Source organism: Chiloscyllium punctatum, chromosome 10 (genome assembly GCF_047496795.1).
Source record: "Chiloscyllium punctatum isolate Juve2018m chromosome 10, sChiPun1.3, whole genome shotgun sequence".
NCBI lineage: Eukaryota > Metazoa > Chordata > Chondrichthyes > Orectolobiformes > Hemiscylliidae > Chiloscyllium > Chiloscyllium punctatum.
This window is the reverse complement of record NC_092748.1, coordinates 72,856,222-72,873,019: the sequence shown is the minus strand read 5'-3', so window position 1 is coordinate 72,873,019 and position 16,798 is coordinate 72,856,222. Positions and strand designations below refer to the sequence as shown.

The window sequence follows — 16,798 nt, the reverse complement described above, 5'->3', positions numbered from 1 at the left end:
CACATCCCTGAACACTACGGGCAATTTAACTTGGCCAATTCACCCAACTTGCACATCTTTCACTGTGGTAGGAAATCAAAGCATCCAGAGGAAACCCATGCAGACATGGGGAGAATGTGCAATATCCACACAGACAGTTGCCCAAGAGTGGAATTGAACCTGGGTCTGTGGCACTGTGAGGCAGCAGGGATAACCACTGAGCCACCCAGCTGCCCTAAACATGCATTAGGGCGGCACGGTAGCTCAGTGGTTAGCACTACTGCCCCACAGCACCAGGGTCCCAGGTTCAATTCAAGCCTCAGGTGGAGTTTGCATATTCTCCCTGTGTCTGCGTGGGTTTCCTCTGGGTGCTCCGGTTTCCTCCCACAGTCCAAAGATGTGCAGGTCAGGTGAATTGGCCATGCTAAATTGCCCATAGTGTTAGGTGCATTCGTCAGAGGCAAATGGGTCTGGGTGGATTACTCTTCAGAGGGTCAGTGTGGACTTGTTGGGCTGAAAGGCCTGTTTCCACACCGTATGGAATTAAATCTAAAGTCTATAACATTTTACCTTATTTGTTGTCACTCAGCTCAACCTCTGACACCACTAACTCTAGGTAACCTCTATGCTGCCTGCTCACTCATTTGGGACACCTTCCCACCTGAACCAAAAATAACAGCTGGGCTACCCATTTCCACCTCCCTTAACACCCACTTCCATCTCATCCCAGAAGGAAACCAGGCTACAATACAGCAGATAGTGTCAAGATGGATAATAGGCTGACCAACATACAGCTTCTCACCCCTTGTGTGGAGATCCTAACTACACTGAGTGGCTGACTGACTGTGTCGAAAACTGTTTGATGCTGCCCTTGACTTACTGTGCCTGGACCCCTGAATGAAAGCTATTTCCCCTGACTTGATTGAGAACTGCTGACAACCATGACAAGCTTCCTGGCTTTGTGTCTGTGCTAACCAGCAGGCAATAAATCTATGAGCCTGGTATCTGTGTGGCAAGGCAAGGTAATGCAAGATAAGGATCATGTGAGCATCCAAGTAGATTCAAAGCCCGAGATGCAACCTTGAAGTGCAGAAATATGCTGCCAGTGAACTGGACGCGCATTATGAGGGTTTATGGCAGCTGACATATGCAGAATGCCAGTGGTAATGTGAGGTGCATTTGTTAAGATAGGATGCTGAATATTGATAGAGCAAGTTGTGATGTTAACAAGTTAAATCCCCCATTTTTGGCAACTGGCAAGTTTCTAGTGTGAAAGTTGCTTCACTGCTCAGTAGATGCACAAAAGGTGCAGTGAATTGCTCCTGACCTCAAGATCAGTGTCGTCAGATTTCTCATGCAACTCTGGCACAAATACCACCTTGGTCCATGTTGTTTAGCCACCTATAAGATTCTTAGATTAGATTACTTACAGTATGGAAACAGGCCCTTCGGCCCAACAAGTCCACACCGCCCCGCCGAAGCGTAACCCACCCATACCCCTACATCTACATTTACCCCTTACCTAACACTATGGGCAATTTAGCATGGCCAATTCACCTGGCCTGCACATCTTTGGACTGTGGGAGGAAACCGGAGCACCCGGAGGAAACCCACGCAGACACGGGGAGAACGTGCAAACTCCACACAGTCAGTCGCCTGAGGCGGGAATTGAACCCGGGTCTCAGGCGCTGTGAGGCAGCAGTGCTAACCACTGTGCCACCGTGCCGCCCATTCTGCCCAGAAAATGGCTATTGATATTAGAATGTGAGCTGATCTAGCAACCATGTTTTTGTAGCTGGCAGATGTTACAGGTCATTCTACTATGATGTGACAATTGTGTCCCTCAGCAAACTTGTGCTACAGAAAATCATGCTATGGAAAACTCCTATGGAAAATCACGCTGTAAAAGATCATAATAGAAAATTGCTATACCCATTAGTAGAAAGTTTGTGTTATCCAAACAGCATCCATAATTTGTCAAGAATGTTATCCAAGAATGAGCTGTATTTCTGATAGTAGAGAGATAATAGAAATGACTGTCAATGCAGCGCAGCAAGGATTGTTCAGGTGACAATCTCTTCAAGACACTGATGTTGATCAGATCTGGTGGCAGATAACTGGCAGCATACATTTCCTTGGTCAAGCTCCAAGGCATTGGTGTCCTCTGTCTCAACAGGCCTTCCCTGTTTGTAAACCAATGTGCACTCCTCATTGTGCATAAAAATCAAGCAGGCAACAGAATACCACAATCATATGAGATAGTGTCTGTGAAATATCAGAGCTGTCCAGGCTGATGAACCACGACTTTAGGAGTTTCAATGGTCACAGGGGAGAGAAAGCTGTAGTTTAACAGCAATTAACTGCATTATTTTTAAGAGGTGTTATGAGCTACATATTTGCTTAAGGAGTAATCCAGAGTCCAAGAACTAATTTTCAACTAGCTGCGCAGAGTCAAAGTATAGGGCAGTGACATAACATAAATCTGTTGAGTTGGCAGGACCTACATGATGTACTGCTAATAACTGGGCATCAGATTACCTTACACTAGTCTGAAATTGCTTCAGTCCACAAAGGCAATCCACTGGAAGAAAGCAGGGTGGCATGCATACAATCAATTATAAAAACCGAAAGAACTGCAGATGCTATAAATCAGAAATAAAAACAGAAACTGCTGGAAAAGCTCAGCATGCCTGGCAGCACCTGTGGAGAGAAATCAGAGTTAACGTTTTGGGCCCTCACTGGGGAAGTTCTGGGAAGAGACAGTCAACCTGAATTGTTAACTCTGATTTCTCTTCACACATGTAGCCAAACTTGCTGAGTTTTCCAGCGATTTCTATGCTGACACAGTCAATTATGCCTTTGAAAAATAATGCAACTTCAATAAAATCTGGTGATCCGCACAGCAATATACAGTCATTGAGTCATGGAGACGTGCAGCATGGAAACAGACCCTTTGGTCCAACCTTCCATGCTGACCAGATATCCTAACCCAATCTAGTCCCACCCGCCTGCACCCGGCCCATATCCCTCCAAACCCTTCCAATTCATATACCCATCCAAATGCCTCTTAAATGTTGCAATTGTACCAGCCTCCATCACATCCTCTGGCGGCTCATTCCATACACATACCACCCTGTGTGAAAAAGTTGCTCCTTAGGTCTCTTTTATATCTTTCCCCTCTCAACCTAAACCTATGCCCTCTAGTTCTGGACTCCCTGACCACAGGGAAAAGACTTTGCCTATTTATCCTATCCATGCTCCTCATAATGTTGTAAACCTCTATAAGGTCACCCCTCAGTTTCCGACGGTCCAGGGAAAACAGCCCGAGCCTGTTCAGCCTCTCCCTATAGCTCAAATCCTCCAACCCTGGCAACATCTTTTCTGAATCCTTTCAAGTTTCACAACATCTTTCTGATAGGAAGGAGACCAGAATTGCATGCAATATTCCATCAGTAGCCTAACCAATGTCCTGTACAGCCGCAACATGACCTCCCAACTCCTGTACTCAATACTCTGACCAATAAAGGAAAGCATACCAAATGCCTTCTTCACCATCCTATCTACCTGCGACTCCACTTTCAAGGAGCTATGAACCTGCACTCCAAGGTCTCTTTGTTCAGCAACACTCCCTAGGACCTTGCCATTAAGTGTATAAGTCCTGCTAAGATTTGCTTTCCCAAAATGCAGCATCTTGCATTTATCTGAATCAAACTCCATCTGCCACTTCTCAGCCCATTGGCCCATCTGGTCCAGATCCTGTTGTAATCTGAGGTAACCCTCCTCGCTGTCCACTACACCTCCAATTTTGATGTCATCTGCAAACTTACTAACTGTACCTCTTATGCTCGCATCCAAATCATTTATGTAAATGACAAAAAGTAGAAGGCCCAGCACCAATCCTTGTGGCACTCCACTGGTCACAGGACTCCAGTCTGAAAAACAACCCTCCACCACCACCCTCTGTCTTCCACCTTTGAGCCAGTTCTGTATCCAAATGGCTAGTTCTCCCTGTATTCCATTAGATCTAACCTTGCTAATCATGGGCAACCTTGTCGAACGCCTTACTGAAGTCCATATAGATCACATCTATTGCTCTGCCCTCATCAATCTTCTTTGTTACTTCTTCAAAAAAACACAATCAAGTTTGTGAGACATGATTTCCCACGCACAAAGCCATGTTGACTATCCCTAATCAGTCCTTCCCTTTCCAAATACATGTACATCCTGTCCTTCAGGATTCCCTCCAACAACTTGCCCACCACTGAGGTCAGGCTCACTGGTCTATAGTTCCCTGGCTTATCTTTACCGTCCTTTTTAAACAGTGGCACGTTTGCCAACCTGCAGTCTTCCGGCACCTCACCTGTGACTATCGATGATACAAATATCTCAGCAAGAGGCCCAGCAATCACTTCTTTAGCTTCCCACAGAGTTCTTGGGTACACCTGGTCAGGTCCTGGGGATTTACCCACCTTTAACCGTTTCAAGACATCCAGCACTTCCTCGTCTGTAATCTGGACATTTTGCAAGATGTCACCATCTATTTCCCTACAATCTATATCTTCTATATCCTTTTTCACAGTAAATACTGATGCAAAATATTCATTTATTATCTCCCCCATTTTCTGCGGCTCCACACAAAGGCCGCCTTGCTGAACTTTGAGGGGCCCTATTCTCTCCTTAGTTACCCTTGTGTCCTTAATATATGTGTAAAAACCCTTTGGATTCTCCTTACTTCTATTTGCCAAAGCTATCTCATGTCCCCTTTTTGCTCTCCTGATTTCCCTCTTAATTATATTTTGTTACTTCTTTACGTCCATGGGAAAACTAATGAATACGTATATTTTAATCAATAAAATATCATCTACAGTAGTCCCCTATACTCGTAGAGTATATGTTCCAGGATCTACTGCAGAAGGCTGAAACTGCAGATAGGAGCAAACCCATTCATCAAAATCAGAAATGTACCTTCCCTGCAGCCACCTGGTCTCTTGTTCCAGAACATTCCCTATAATATGTTCGGACCATAGTAAACCGCGGGTAAGTGAAACCGTGGTAACCGGACTCGCGGATACAGGGGTCACCCTGTATTTAATAAACGTAGAGAATGCAGATTAGCTGAGGGTGCTAGAAGTGAAATGTGGCAGACTGAAAGGAGCTGGAAACAAAAACATTTAGGGCCGCAATGACCAAGAATGAAAAAGGAAGTGAGCCTTGCTGGAGTAAATACAGGTTGGAACAGCTTTGTCATTGCTTTGCTTTGGAACGTAGTACTTTGTACAGCTACAATAGATTCCTTCCTTCATTTTGCTTTCATTCCAACTACAGCCATCTTCACCTTCCTTCTCTTCCAGAGTGAGATTCCGTGAAAATAAACATATGAAAACTTAATTAACATTGGCTTTAAAACCTCACCTTGAGTGGCTCTGAAAACCTACCTTGAGCGTCAGGGCCCTCCATTATTGTTCAGCAGCAGGAAAAACGGGAGCAACGAAAGGGGGCTGCTGGGAAGGGAAATGACTGCTTTAAAAACTTACCTCGTGAATAGGCAGAGTGCACGCGGAGCAGGAGAAGACATGGGACTGCTGAATAAGTGAAGTAATATATTTGGGCGGTTGCGTTACCCGAAACATACTTAGGTAGTTTCTCCCATCCATCCTCCTCCTCTAACCAAACAAAAAGTGTTCTGTGTGCCTGATTGGTCGGACAACTTTTTTTTATTCTTTATTTTTCAATAGTCTCTTTGGGAATTTAGAATAGTGGGAATGGTGGTTGAATGTTCTTCTTGCAGAATGTGGAAAGACAGGGGTCACCAGTAGTGCCCCTACTGACTTCATCTGCGGGAAGTGCAACCAACTCCAACTCCTTGAAAACCAAGTTAGGGAATTGGAGCTGGAGCTGGATGAACTTCAGATCATTCAGGAGGCAGAGGGGGTTATTGAGAGGAGTTACAGGGAGGTAGTCACACCTCAGGTACAAGAAAAAGGCAAATGGGTTACAGTCAGGGGATGGAAAGGGAACTGGCAGGCAGTGCAGGGAACTCCTGTGGCCATTCTCCACAATAACAAGTATACCGTTTTGGATACTGTTGGCGAGGATGACTTACCAGGGGTAAGCCATGGGGTACAGGCCTCTGTCACAGAGTCTGCCCTTGTTACTCAGAAGGGAAGAGGGGAAGTTGAGCAGAACATTGGTCATTGGGGACTCCACAATTAGGGGGATAGATAGGAGTTTCTGTGAGAATGAGAGAGACTTGCAGTTGGTGTGTTGCCTCCTAAGTGTCAGGGTGCATAATGTCTCTGATCGTGTTTTGGGGGTCCATAATGGGGAGGGGGAGCAGCTGAAAATCAGGCTCCACACAGGCACCAACAACATAGGTAGGAAAAGGAATGGGATTTAAGGCAGAAATTCAAGGGGCTGGAAGCTTAGAGCTGGAACATACAGAGTTGTTATGTCTGGTTTGTTACCCATGTCACATGCTCGCGAGGTGAGGAATAAGGAGAGAGAACAGTTGAACATGTAGCTACAGGGATGGTGCAGGAGGGAGGGATTCAGATACCTAGGTAATTGGGGACCATTCTGGGGTAGGTGAGACCTCCACAAAAGGATGGTCTGCATCTGAACTAGAGGGGTACCAAGATCCTGGGGGGAAATTTGCTAATGCACTTTGGGAGGGTTTAAACTCAATCAGCAGGGAAAGAGAACCTAAATTGTAGTTCCAGTATCCAGGAGGTAAGAGTGGAGAGGTCAGAAATAAGGCTTCAAGGTCGCAAATGTGCACTGACAAGCAGGAAGATGGCATATAATGGTTGTCGCAGGGTCCAGGATTTAGATGTTTTAGTAAGAACAGAGAAGATGTTAAAAGAGGAGGAGGTGTGGCATTGTTAGTCAAGGACAGTATTACAGTGGCAGAAAGGACATTTGAAGTTTTGTCTACTGAGGTAGTATGGGCTGAGGTTAGAACCAGGAAAGGAGAGGTCACCCTGTTGGGAGTTTTCTATTGGCCTCAGAATAGTTTCAGAGATGTAGGGGAAAGGATAGCAAAGATGATTCTGGATAGAAGCACGAGTACCAGGGTAGTTATTATGGGGAATTTCAATTGAATTGAATTGAGTTGAATTTATTGTCACGTGTACCAAGGCACAATGAAAAGTTTTCCAAATATTGACTGGAAATACTATAGTCCAAGTACTTTAGATGGGTCAGTTTTTGTCCAATGTGTGCGGAGGGTTTCCTGACACAGTATTTAGACAGGCCAACAAGAGGCAAGGCCACATTGGATTTGATGCTAGGTAGTGAACCCAGCTTGGTGTTAGATTTGGAGATAGGTGAGCACTTTGGTGATAGTAACTGCATTCGGTTATGTTTACTTTAGCCATGGAAAGGGACAGATATATACCACAGGACAAGAGTTATAGTTGGGGAAAGGCAATTATAATGTGATTAGGCAATATTTAGCATAGGGAAGGAAACTGCAGGGGATGGGCACAACTGAAATTTGTTCAAGGAACAGCTACTGCGTGTCCTTGGTAAGTGTGTACCTGTTCAGGCAGGCAGGCAGGAAGTGGTTGAGTGAGACAGCCATGGTTTACTAAAGAAGTTGAATCTCTTGTGAAGAGGAAGAAGAGGGCTTATGTTAGAATGAGACATGAAGGCTCAGTTAGGATGCTTGAGAGTTACAAACTAGCCAGGAAAGACCGAAAGAGACAGCTAAGAAGAGCTAAGAGGGGACATGAGAAGTCTTTGGCGGATAGAATCAAGGAAAACCCTAAGGCTTTCTATTCCTGATGTACTTATAAAGGAAAACCCTAAAGCCTTCTATGGGTACATCAGGAATAAAAGAATCCTGATGAAGGGCTTTTGCCAGAACCGTCGATTTTCCTGCTTCTCGGATGCTGCCTGACCTGCTGCGCCTTTCCAGCACCACACTCTTGACTCTAATCTCCAGCGCCTACAGTCCTCATTTTTGCCTAGGAATAAAAGAATGACTAGAGTAAGATTAGGGCCAATCAAAGACAGTAGTGCGAGGTTGTGCACAGAGTCTGAAAAGATAGGGGAAGCACTACATGAATATTTTTCGTCAGTTTTCACACTGGTAAAAGATAATATTGTTGAGGGAAATACTGAGATACAGGCTACTAGACTAGACAGGATTGATATTCACAAGAAGGAAGTGTTAGTCAACACAGTTTTACGAAGGGTGGGTCATACCTCACAAACCTTACTGAATTCTTTGAGAAGGTGACCAAACAGGTGGATGAGGGTAAAGTGGTTGATATGGTGTATATGGATTTCAGTGAGGTATTTGATAAAGTTACCCACAGTTGGCTATTGCACAAAATACAGAGGCACGGGATTGAGGGTGATTTAATGGTTGGATCAGAAATTGGCTAGCTGAATGATGACAGAGGATGGTGGTTGACGGGAAATGTTTATTCTGGAGCTCTGTTACTAGTGGTGTACTGCAAGGATCTGTTTTGGGGCCACTGCTGCTTGTCATTTTTATAAATGACCTGGATGAGGGTGTAGAAGGACGGGTTAGTAAACTTGCGGATGACATTATGGTTGGTAGAGTTGTAAATAGTGACAAAGGATGTTTTAGGTTACAGAGGGACATAGATAAGCTGCAGAACTGGTCTGAGAGGTGAAAAACGGTGTTTAATGCAGAAAAGTGTGACGTTATTCACTTTGGAAGGAGCAACAAGTATAAAAGGTACTGGGCTAATGGTAAGATTCTTGGTAGTGCAGATGAGCAGAGAGATCTTGGTGTCCAGGTATATAGATCCGTGAAAGTTGTCACCAGGTTGACAGGGTTGTTAAGATGACATACGGTGTGTTAGCTTTTATTGGTAGAGGGACTGCGTTGCAGCTATAAAAAGCTCTGGTGTGGCTGCACTTGAAGTATTGCTTACAGTTCTGGTCACTGCGTTATAGGAAGGATGTGGAAGCTTTGGAAAGGGTGCGGAGGAGATTTACTAGGATGTTGCCTGGTATGGAGGGAAGGTCTTATGAGGAAAGGCTGAGGGACTTGAGGCTGTTTTCATTCGAGAGAAGAAGGTTGAGAGGTATCTTAATTGAGACAAATAAGATTATCAGATGGTTAGATAGGGTGGACAGTGAGAGTCTTTTTCCTTGGATGGTGATGGCTAGCATGAGGGATTATAGATATAGGACAGGTGTCCGTAGTGGTTTCTTTACTCATTGAGTAGTATGGAGCGTTGAATACCCTGCCTTCAACAGTTGTAAATTGGCCAACTTTAAGGGCATTTACATGATCATTGGACAAACATATGGATGAAAATGGAATAGAGTAGCAGAAATGGGCTTTATATTGGTTCCACAGGTTGGCACAACATCAAGGGCTGAAGGGCACGTACTGCATTGTAATGTTCTATGTTCTAACCCAGAGCCTGCTATAACAAATTCCCTTCTTCTTCTTGAATTTTCTGCCTGAAGGCAGGTTTGAACCACAGCAAACACCAAAACTGTGATCACAAGTAAGAGAAAGAGACAGATCTTCAAGCTATCCCAGCCAGGACAGGGATCAAACCCAGTTGGCCCTAATCTGATCCATACCAGCCATCCAGCCAATTTAGCCAAACAGCCGACATGGAGTTGAGCTGTTATGGCAACACATGATTTTACATACACTTTGTAACATGGACCTGGACATTGTGATGAAGCTTCAATTTCTTTCCATCACATGGCTGAGCAACAATCTCTCTCACTTTTACTGCTCTCTTGTTAGCCCAAATTGGAAAGATTTTACCTATTGATACTCAATTTGTATTACTGTATTCTGATGGCACCTTTCTTTGTCAGAAGTTAGACGTTATCTTGGAGCTGTTTCTGACTCAGAGGCAGGTGCTACTTACAAAGCAACCTTTCAGTACATTATGAACTTGTGCAGAATAGCAGGAATCAATACCCACAAAGTAGTACAAACATAGAGAGGAGGTGTGGAACTTTTCAAATTGCATTTGAAAAGCCACCTCAGATTTTTTTTTGAAGCAGTTACGATTTGTGGGCAAGACAAAAGTAATAGTATTAATGGATAGGGCAGTGTACTATTTTGGCATGCCAGTGGTGTTACAGATATTATTTTTTATGCATAATATAGTCTAATCTGCTTAAAAGTGAGAGGAAGGTCCACCAGGAATTTTATCTGTTCGCCTCAGAAAATAAGAACCAGCACCACATCAGCAGTATTTCATCCCATGTCATTTTCCAACTGCAAAATTCCTTCTTAAGTACAGGCAAAACAGTGTGAAGGCAACAAAATCATCAAAATTCCTTGAGAATCGAATTGAAAGTAGCTACACTAAAATGGGACAAATGTTTCTGTGGCTAAGTCTCAGTATATTTGAATTTTTCTTCTCTTCATTCACAGATTTGGACATCATTGGCTAGGGATCTCATTTATTATGCATCCCTAATTGCCCAGAGGGTAGTTAAAAGTCAACCATGTTGTTATGGGTCTAGAGTTACATGTAGGCTAGGGATGGCAGTTTCCTTCCCTAAAGAATGCTAATGAATTAGATGGGTTATGCCAGATTTTTTACTGACTTCAAATTCTATCATCTAACATTACCTGGGTCTCTAGATTAACATCCAGTAATAATACCAGTCAGCCATCATCCCCACTTCTTCATTACCTCCCCTTACATCTCCTCCTACTACATGCACAATGCCTACAGGAAAATCAGAAAACTTGCCAAGTTACCACCTGACTTTTCATCCATTTAAATTAATGAAACTAAATCAGCAAAGCTTCTTCACTGATAAAATCACACAATACCTGGTTATAGTCCAACAGGTTTATTTGGAAGCACTAGCTTTCAGACTGCTCTTCCTTCATCAGAAGGCAACCACCTGATGAAGGGGCAATGCTCCAAAAGCTAGTGCTTCCAAATAAACCTGTTCCATTTTAAGCTGGTGTTGTGTGATTTTTAACTTTGTACACCCCAGTCCAACACAAGCACCCCCAAAGCTTCTTCATCAATACATGTTTTTTTCAATGAAACACCGTCGCAATTTGATATGTCCAAATGTAGAAACTAGAAAATATATATTATTTTTTGATTTTGTCTCAACCAGGCTGCTGTTTTACAAAGATACAGACCTTCCATAGTATTCGTGAGAATACTGGCCACACTTAATGCTCTCTGTCTCTGCATAGGATCTTCCAGAAAATCCATAGAAAATTGATGAGATCCTGATCGCCTCTTCTTAAGATCTGTTTCCGTATTAGTGCCCTGTAAACAATATAAACCTCAATTATTCAGTCTTATCTCAACCCATTCACTTCCAAACTTTTCCTAAGAAACCTTTTCTAAAAAGTGTGAGAACAAAAACTATTTTTAAAAATTGCAAATTCATTGTACATTTCCCTTGCACTACACTATCAATTGGAATCTTTAGCATTTATGTATTGGAAAGATTATGAACTTGACATTTACGTTAAAGTGACAATGTTAATACTTGCATCATTGTTAACCTTTCAGCTGCAGAACAAAGACATATAGCACCAGATTTAATCTTTCATCTCTCACGCAATGTCGGAGATTTATAGAGGGAAAGGAGTTGTTCAGTTTGAAAGAGTGAAGTCGATGAAAATGCTAAGCTCTCAGCTGACTTCTATTTCTATGTTGCTGACACCAGCAATGAGAATAAGATCAGTTACAGATGATTATTTTTCTTGCTATTTTATGCATGAGTTTGCACAATTCCAGCAGACAACTGGAGTCTTGTGAAATGCAAAGTATGTATGTGGATATCTGTTCTATAGTCATTAATGAGCCCTGTTAAAAACAGTATATATGGGACACTAATTACTTCAGTGAACCTTTCATCTCCAGTCTGCTGGAATGGTGAGAATTATGGCAAATACAATGTCAAGCACAGTTTAAGTAGACAATTAAATATAGTCAAAAACAAAGTAATGCAGATGGTGGCAATAGGAAAAGGCAGTGAAACTATCCATTCAGCAGGTGAGGCTGCATTTGTAGAGCGAGAAAATGGAGGAAACTTTTCAGATTGATGACCTTTCATTAGAACTACTTCTATTAAAAGGTTATTTATCTGATTTTCTCTCTACAGAAACTATCAGATCTGCAGCATTTACCATATTTTCTTTTCAAATTTTATTTAAATTGTAATCATTCATAGAAAAAAACCCAAAAGTATTACAATGCCCCAATATAGCAGCACGGTAACTCAGAGGTTACCATTTCTGCCTCACAGTGCCAGGGACTCGGGCTTGATTCCAACCTCAGACAACTATGTGTGGAGTTTACACATTCTTCCCGTGTCTGCGTAGGTTTCCTTCCACAATCCAAAGATGTGCAAGTTAGGTGGTTTGGCCATGCTAAATTGCCCATTGTGTTAGGTGCATTAGTCAAGAGAAATGTAGAGAAATAAGGAATGGGTCTGGGTGGGATACTCTTCAGCAGTCCGGTGTGGACTTGCTGGGCAAAAGGGCCTGTTTCCAAACTGTAGGGATTCTAAGTTCTTATAGGGATGCCATGTTCTAAGCAAAATCTTTACCCAGTTTCTCAGGATCACTGATGTTTGACACCACAGAAATAAAGCCTAAATAATGTATGAATAATGGAAAGCTGCTGTTCTCCTTCTTTACAAGAATAATATGCAACTAATCAATATTCACTTGCTATGTATTTAATTTTGTTTACTATTTCTTTTGCAAAAAATAAACAAGTTTTGAGATTGCATCCTCATGTATTTTATCCTGGTGCTTTGAAGCAATCACATCAACAAAATGTAGATACTGAAATTGAGAGTCAAAGTATCTTCCTGTACAAATTATGCAGCATATAGCCACGGCTGTCTATGTTTTTTTTTGTGTAATGATTTTGCACAATCTGACATTTGTTGGCCATTTTTCAGTTACATGATCTGGGCATACCTAACTATGTATTTGAGAAACTTAACACCTGGGTATAGGCAGAGTGGTGATGCAGTGTTTTCGTGAACAATGTATGATACAACACAACGCTGCCTCAGAGATGTATGAATTCAAAATCGTTTCAAGGCTACTGTATTGAAGATGCAAGCTTGCAGTGCTAATTAATGCTGGAATCACATTTTGTGATTCTCCTGCATTGCTTTCCAAATTGTTTGTCTGAGAATGATTTTTACCAGATATTAGATAATCTAACCTTCCTAAACCAAATGCCTTGTGCCACTACAGAGAATTCAAGAAATTTAAAATAAAATACCTTGAAAATTATCTCAAAATACAAGAAAACATATAAAAAGAGAATATACAACAGAAGATGAATATATAAATTAAAATCAAGCATAGTTTCTCATTGATTTTGGATTTGTTTGTGCATCGTTCTAGTTCTAGAATCACATGAGAACGAAAAGACAGAAATGATTATTACTTTTCAAGTACATGATTTCTGATTTAAATAGGTTGAGTAATTTTAACGTAGTTTATTTAGAGCGTAGCAATGTCAAAAATAATTTTAAAAATTAATGTCCATTTTCCTTCAGTGGCCCAATGTAAATGCAAATATTAGTCCCTTTTCCATGACTGGGATATAAGTGTTCGTTATATGCAACAACCATCTATTGAAAAATACGGCAGATGCCTGAGTGATCAGGAAAGGGGAACTGTAGGATTTAATAAGTCTAAACTAATTCCCAGGCAGTTTTTTGGACAGACTCCCTCCAAAGTTACACTGGGACTCTAGTGGAAGGAGTGTCAATCCTTAGAGACATAGTTTCATGATTTTTTTTAAGGTTGTTCATGGCTGACAGAGCATTTCTTTTGCCTTTAACGATGAGATCTGTGAATTTTGCATGGAACTATTTAAATTGAATGATGAGTCCAGTGTTCACTAAACAAGGACTAGCATTATGTTCATGTTATTATGTTATACCATTTACATGCAAACAATAGTGAAAAATGCCTGTTTTCAAAAAGATCATTTTATTGATTAAATTGTGATTTGTAGGTCATCAGATTCATGGTCACAGTTCACACAAGGCAACAATGATTGTGTAATCTTAAGGAAAATGATTAATGTTAATATAATGGAACGAGTACTATTAAAGGTTAAGGATACACAGGTGAAGGACATTGATTATTGGAGTACCTTGGGCACATTTAAAAAAAGACTTAGTCCAACAGTGACAATTTAAATTAATTATTTAGTTATTTTAAATCAACTCAATCACGCTGTGACAGACATCTAGAGCAATCTGGAATTTCTGGCTCAGAGATAAGGACCACTACTGTTACACCACAAGGCCTCTATTAAATTTAATTATTTAAGCTTCCTCCAATGTTATGATTTTGTTTACAGTTTCCCTTTCAAGGGTGATTCATTCGTTAATTAGTTAATTTTGTTCATATGATATAAAAAAGAACATAAAGAGACATGTCTGGAACACTAGATTTTAGTTAGAGAGGAATAAAACATTTCTGACTTTGAATTCTACATAGAAATATAGCACCGAGTCAAAGATTTCATTGAATTTCCTACTTGTTCCAGCTTTAGAATGAATGGTCAGTAGTGAGCTAAAGCCATATGTTTTATTTAACTGATGGCATGACTGACAACATCTTTCAGTATTTACTAGTACAAAGGAAATAGATTCCCACTGGCATTACACATCGTGAATTAGAGAGGAACGTAAAAGGTGTGAGAGCTGCAGTGACAGAAAATGAAATAAATCAATGTGGATGGTGTTCAAGTACTTGTGATTGGTTTCTGATATTTAAAACCAACCAAAATCTTTTTGCTGTATTTCTGAAAAGTAATGCATTAAATTTTTAATCTAGTTTATTGTAGTTAGAGACCTATCCTATCCATTATTTTCAGGTCTTTTGAAAATAAATATGGGATGTCATTTGCTAGATCAGCTATGTATTTCTCAATGACATCCTATGCTGTAATCACTGCAGTATCACATGGCCATCATGCCTAATCTAACTATTTAAAACTTTCTTACATTGTCATCAGTAGCTGGCTTATCTATTATCACCTCTGGCAGAAGTCGTCCAATGGGTGATGTTGGAGTTGAAGGACCACCGGCAAGTGAAACCACTCCATTGCAGTCCACTGTGCTGTGCATCTTCCCATTCACTGGAAACACTGGTAGCATCCTGGATGACCTACTGGTCTGACTAATGTTACTGCTGCGTCGCTCACCCTGCCTCCGTGGAATAAAGAGGGAGCCCCTTCTGCTTTCATTGTCTTCAAAAGTGCTGTGCTCATCATCAGCAAAATCATTTTCTGACCCTACATCTTTAGTCCGTCCTTTAAAACTGAAGATGCTGCTTCTGCTGTTGCGTCTTGGAGAAAAGATGGATCCACGGATACTTAGTAGTGACTGAAAAAGAATGATAATATATAAGAAGCAGTAACACTTCAATTTTTAACCACGATATGTCATTTATGTTTTATGCAATTGCTAACAGACTTCCGTAGACTTTCAATCCCAAAGAAGCAGTTTGCTGCCATTTTAATCTAAATAAGGCTTTCTACAGAAACACAGAAACTTTGCCTGAAATACTTATAGCCGGTCATTTTTAATATATGGATGATTTACATATATCACGATATCCACCAATTTGACACATAACTGGCAGACAAAGTAAGAAGACTGAAACATTAGTTAGTGTATTACACATGCCTTTTTACATAACTAAATAACAAGAGACAGACTGTTAAATCAGAGTGCAACTAACTGGCCAATTCTTCACTAATTGCTAGACAATTTTCTGCTGCTAAGACTTAGTCACATATTACAAAACTTTCAGGGACACTAAACAAATTTTTTTGCATAAAATATCCTGATGCAAGCAAGCATGTATTTAATGAGTGCATAATTTGTTGCTGGTGTTGAGCAACAATTCTCAACCCAAATACTGGAAACACTCAGCTGGTCAAGCAGCATTGGTGAGGAAACAGAAGGAATGCTTGCATTTAATTCAATGACCGCCTTCATAACTGATCAAAAACTTACAATTTTAACTCTTACTCTCTTTCCAACTGGTGAGTGTTATCTAACATTTTTTCTTCCAAATTTCACATCTCCAGCACCTATAATATTTCACATGCTTGTATGTGAGATCCTAACAGCACAGTAATACCCTGCTCATCCCACCAAAGAAAAATTATATATAGGAGCAGTGCAGATGGACATCAAAAGTAACCTCAATGTTGAGAAAGGGGAATAAAGTTTGAAAAAAAATGACACTGAAGAGACTTATGATCTCATAAATGAAGAGTGAAATGTGACTTTCTATGGATATCACTAATGATTAAATACTGCTCCATGTATTAAGTACAGCTGCAATTTGCCTCACTCCTGATCATAAACCTATTGCTCACCAATGACTGTTTCATTTCCAAATCCTCATTCCTCAGCTTGAATATGGCCCAATCACAGCAATTGTTACACAGTGATGCATCATCCTGTTCTGAATTTAAGTGCAGCATCCAACTGTTATACTGAATTCTGAAGAATACCTCGTACTCACTTTTCCTTTTCCTTTAAGGGTTTCCACCTGGCTCCTTTCCTGCTAAAACATTACCACATGCTGCTATGGATCACAAAGATGGCCAAACATCAACTGTGCTGCCACTGTTACGTTTTCCATAAAACATGTACTGTCAAGCTCAGAGCACAATAACCAAAAGGCAGCAAAAAAAGACATCAGGTTTACAGCTAGATTTTACGTGTTATAGCATCAGATGTGCAGGGAAATTTTCTGTTTAGAAGGATAAAGTGGAAGTATGGTTCAGTATTCAAAGTTAGTGACCACCAACAAAGCTAGTCCAAAGAT

The 16,798-nt window shown here is 41.0% G+C and overlaps 1 protein-coding gene across 5 annotated transcripts in view; it reads right to left on the bottom strand.

Moving 5' to 3' along the window:
• Positions 1-16,798, bottom strand: part of scn1laa (sodium channel, voltage-gated, type I-like, alpha) — a 193,013-nt gene that overhangs the window by 113,480 nt on the left and 62,735 nt on the right. For 3 of the 5 annotated variants that reach the window (XM_072579493.1, XM_072579491.1, XM_072579492.1), the window contains exons 12-13: positions 14,959-15,339; positions 11,099-11,231 (exon numbers count right to left, since the gene is read on the bottom strand). In XM_072579493.1, coding sequence (XP_072435594.1) covers positions 11,099-11,231; positions 14,959-15,339 — 514 coding nt within the window. The remainder of the gene's footprint in view (positions 1-11,098; positions 11,232-14,958; positions 15,340-16,798) is intronic. The other 2 variants (XM_072579495.1, XM_072579494.1) reach the window with 1 other exon arrangement.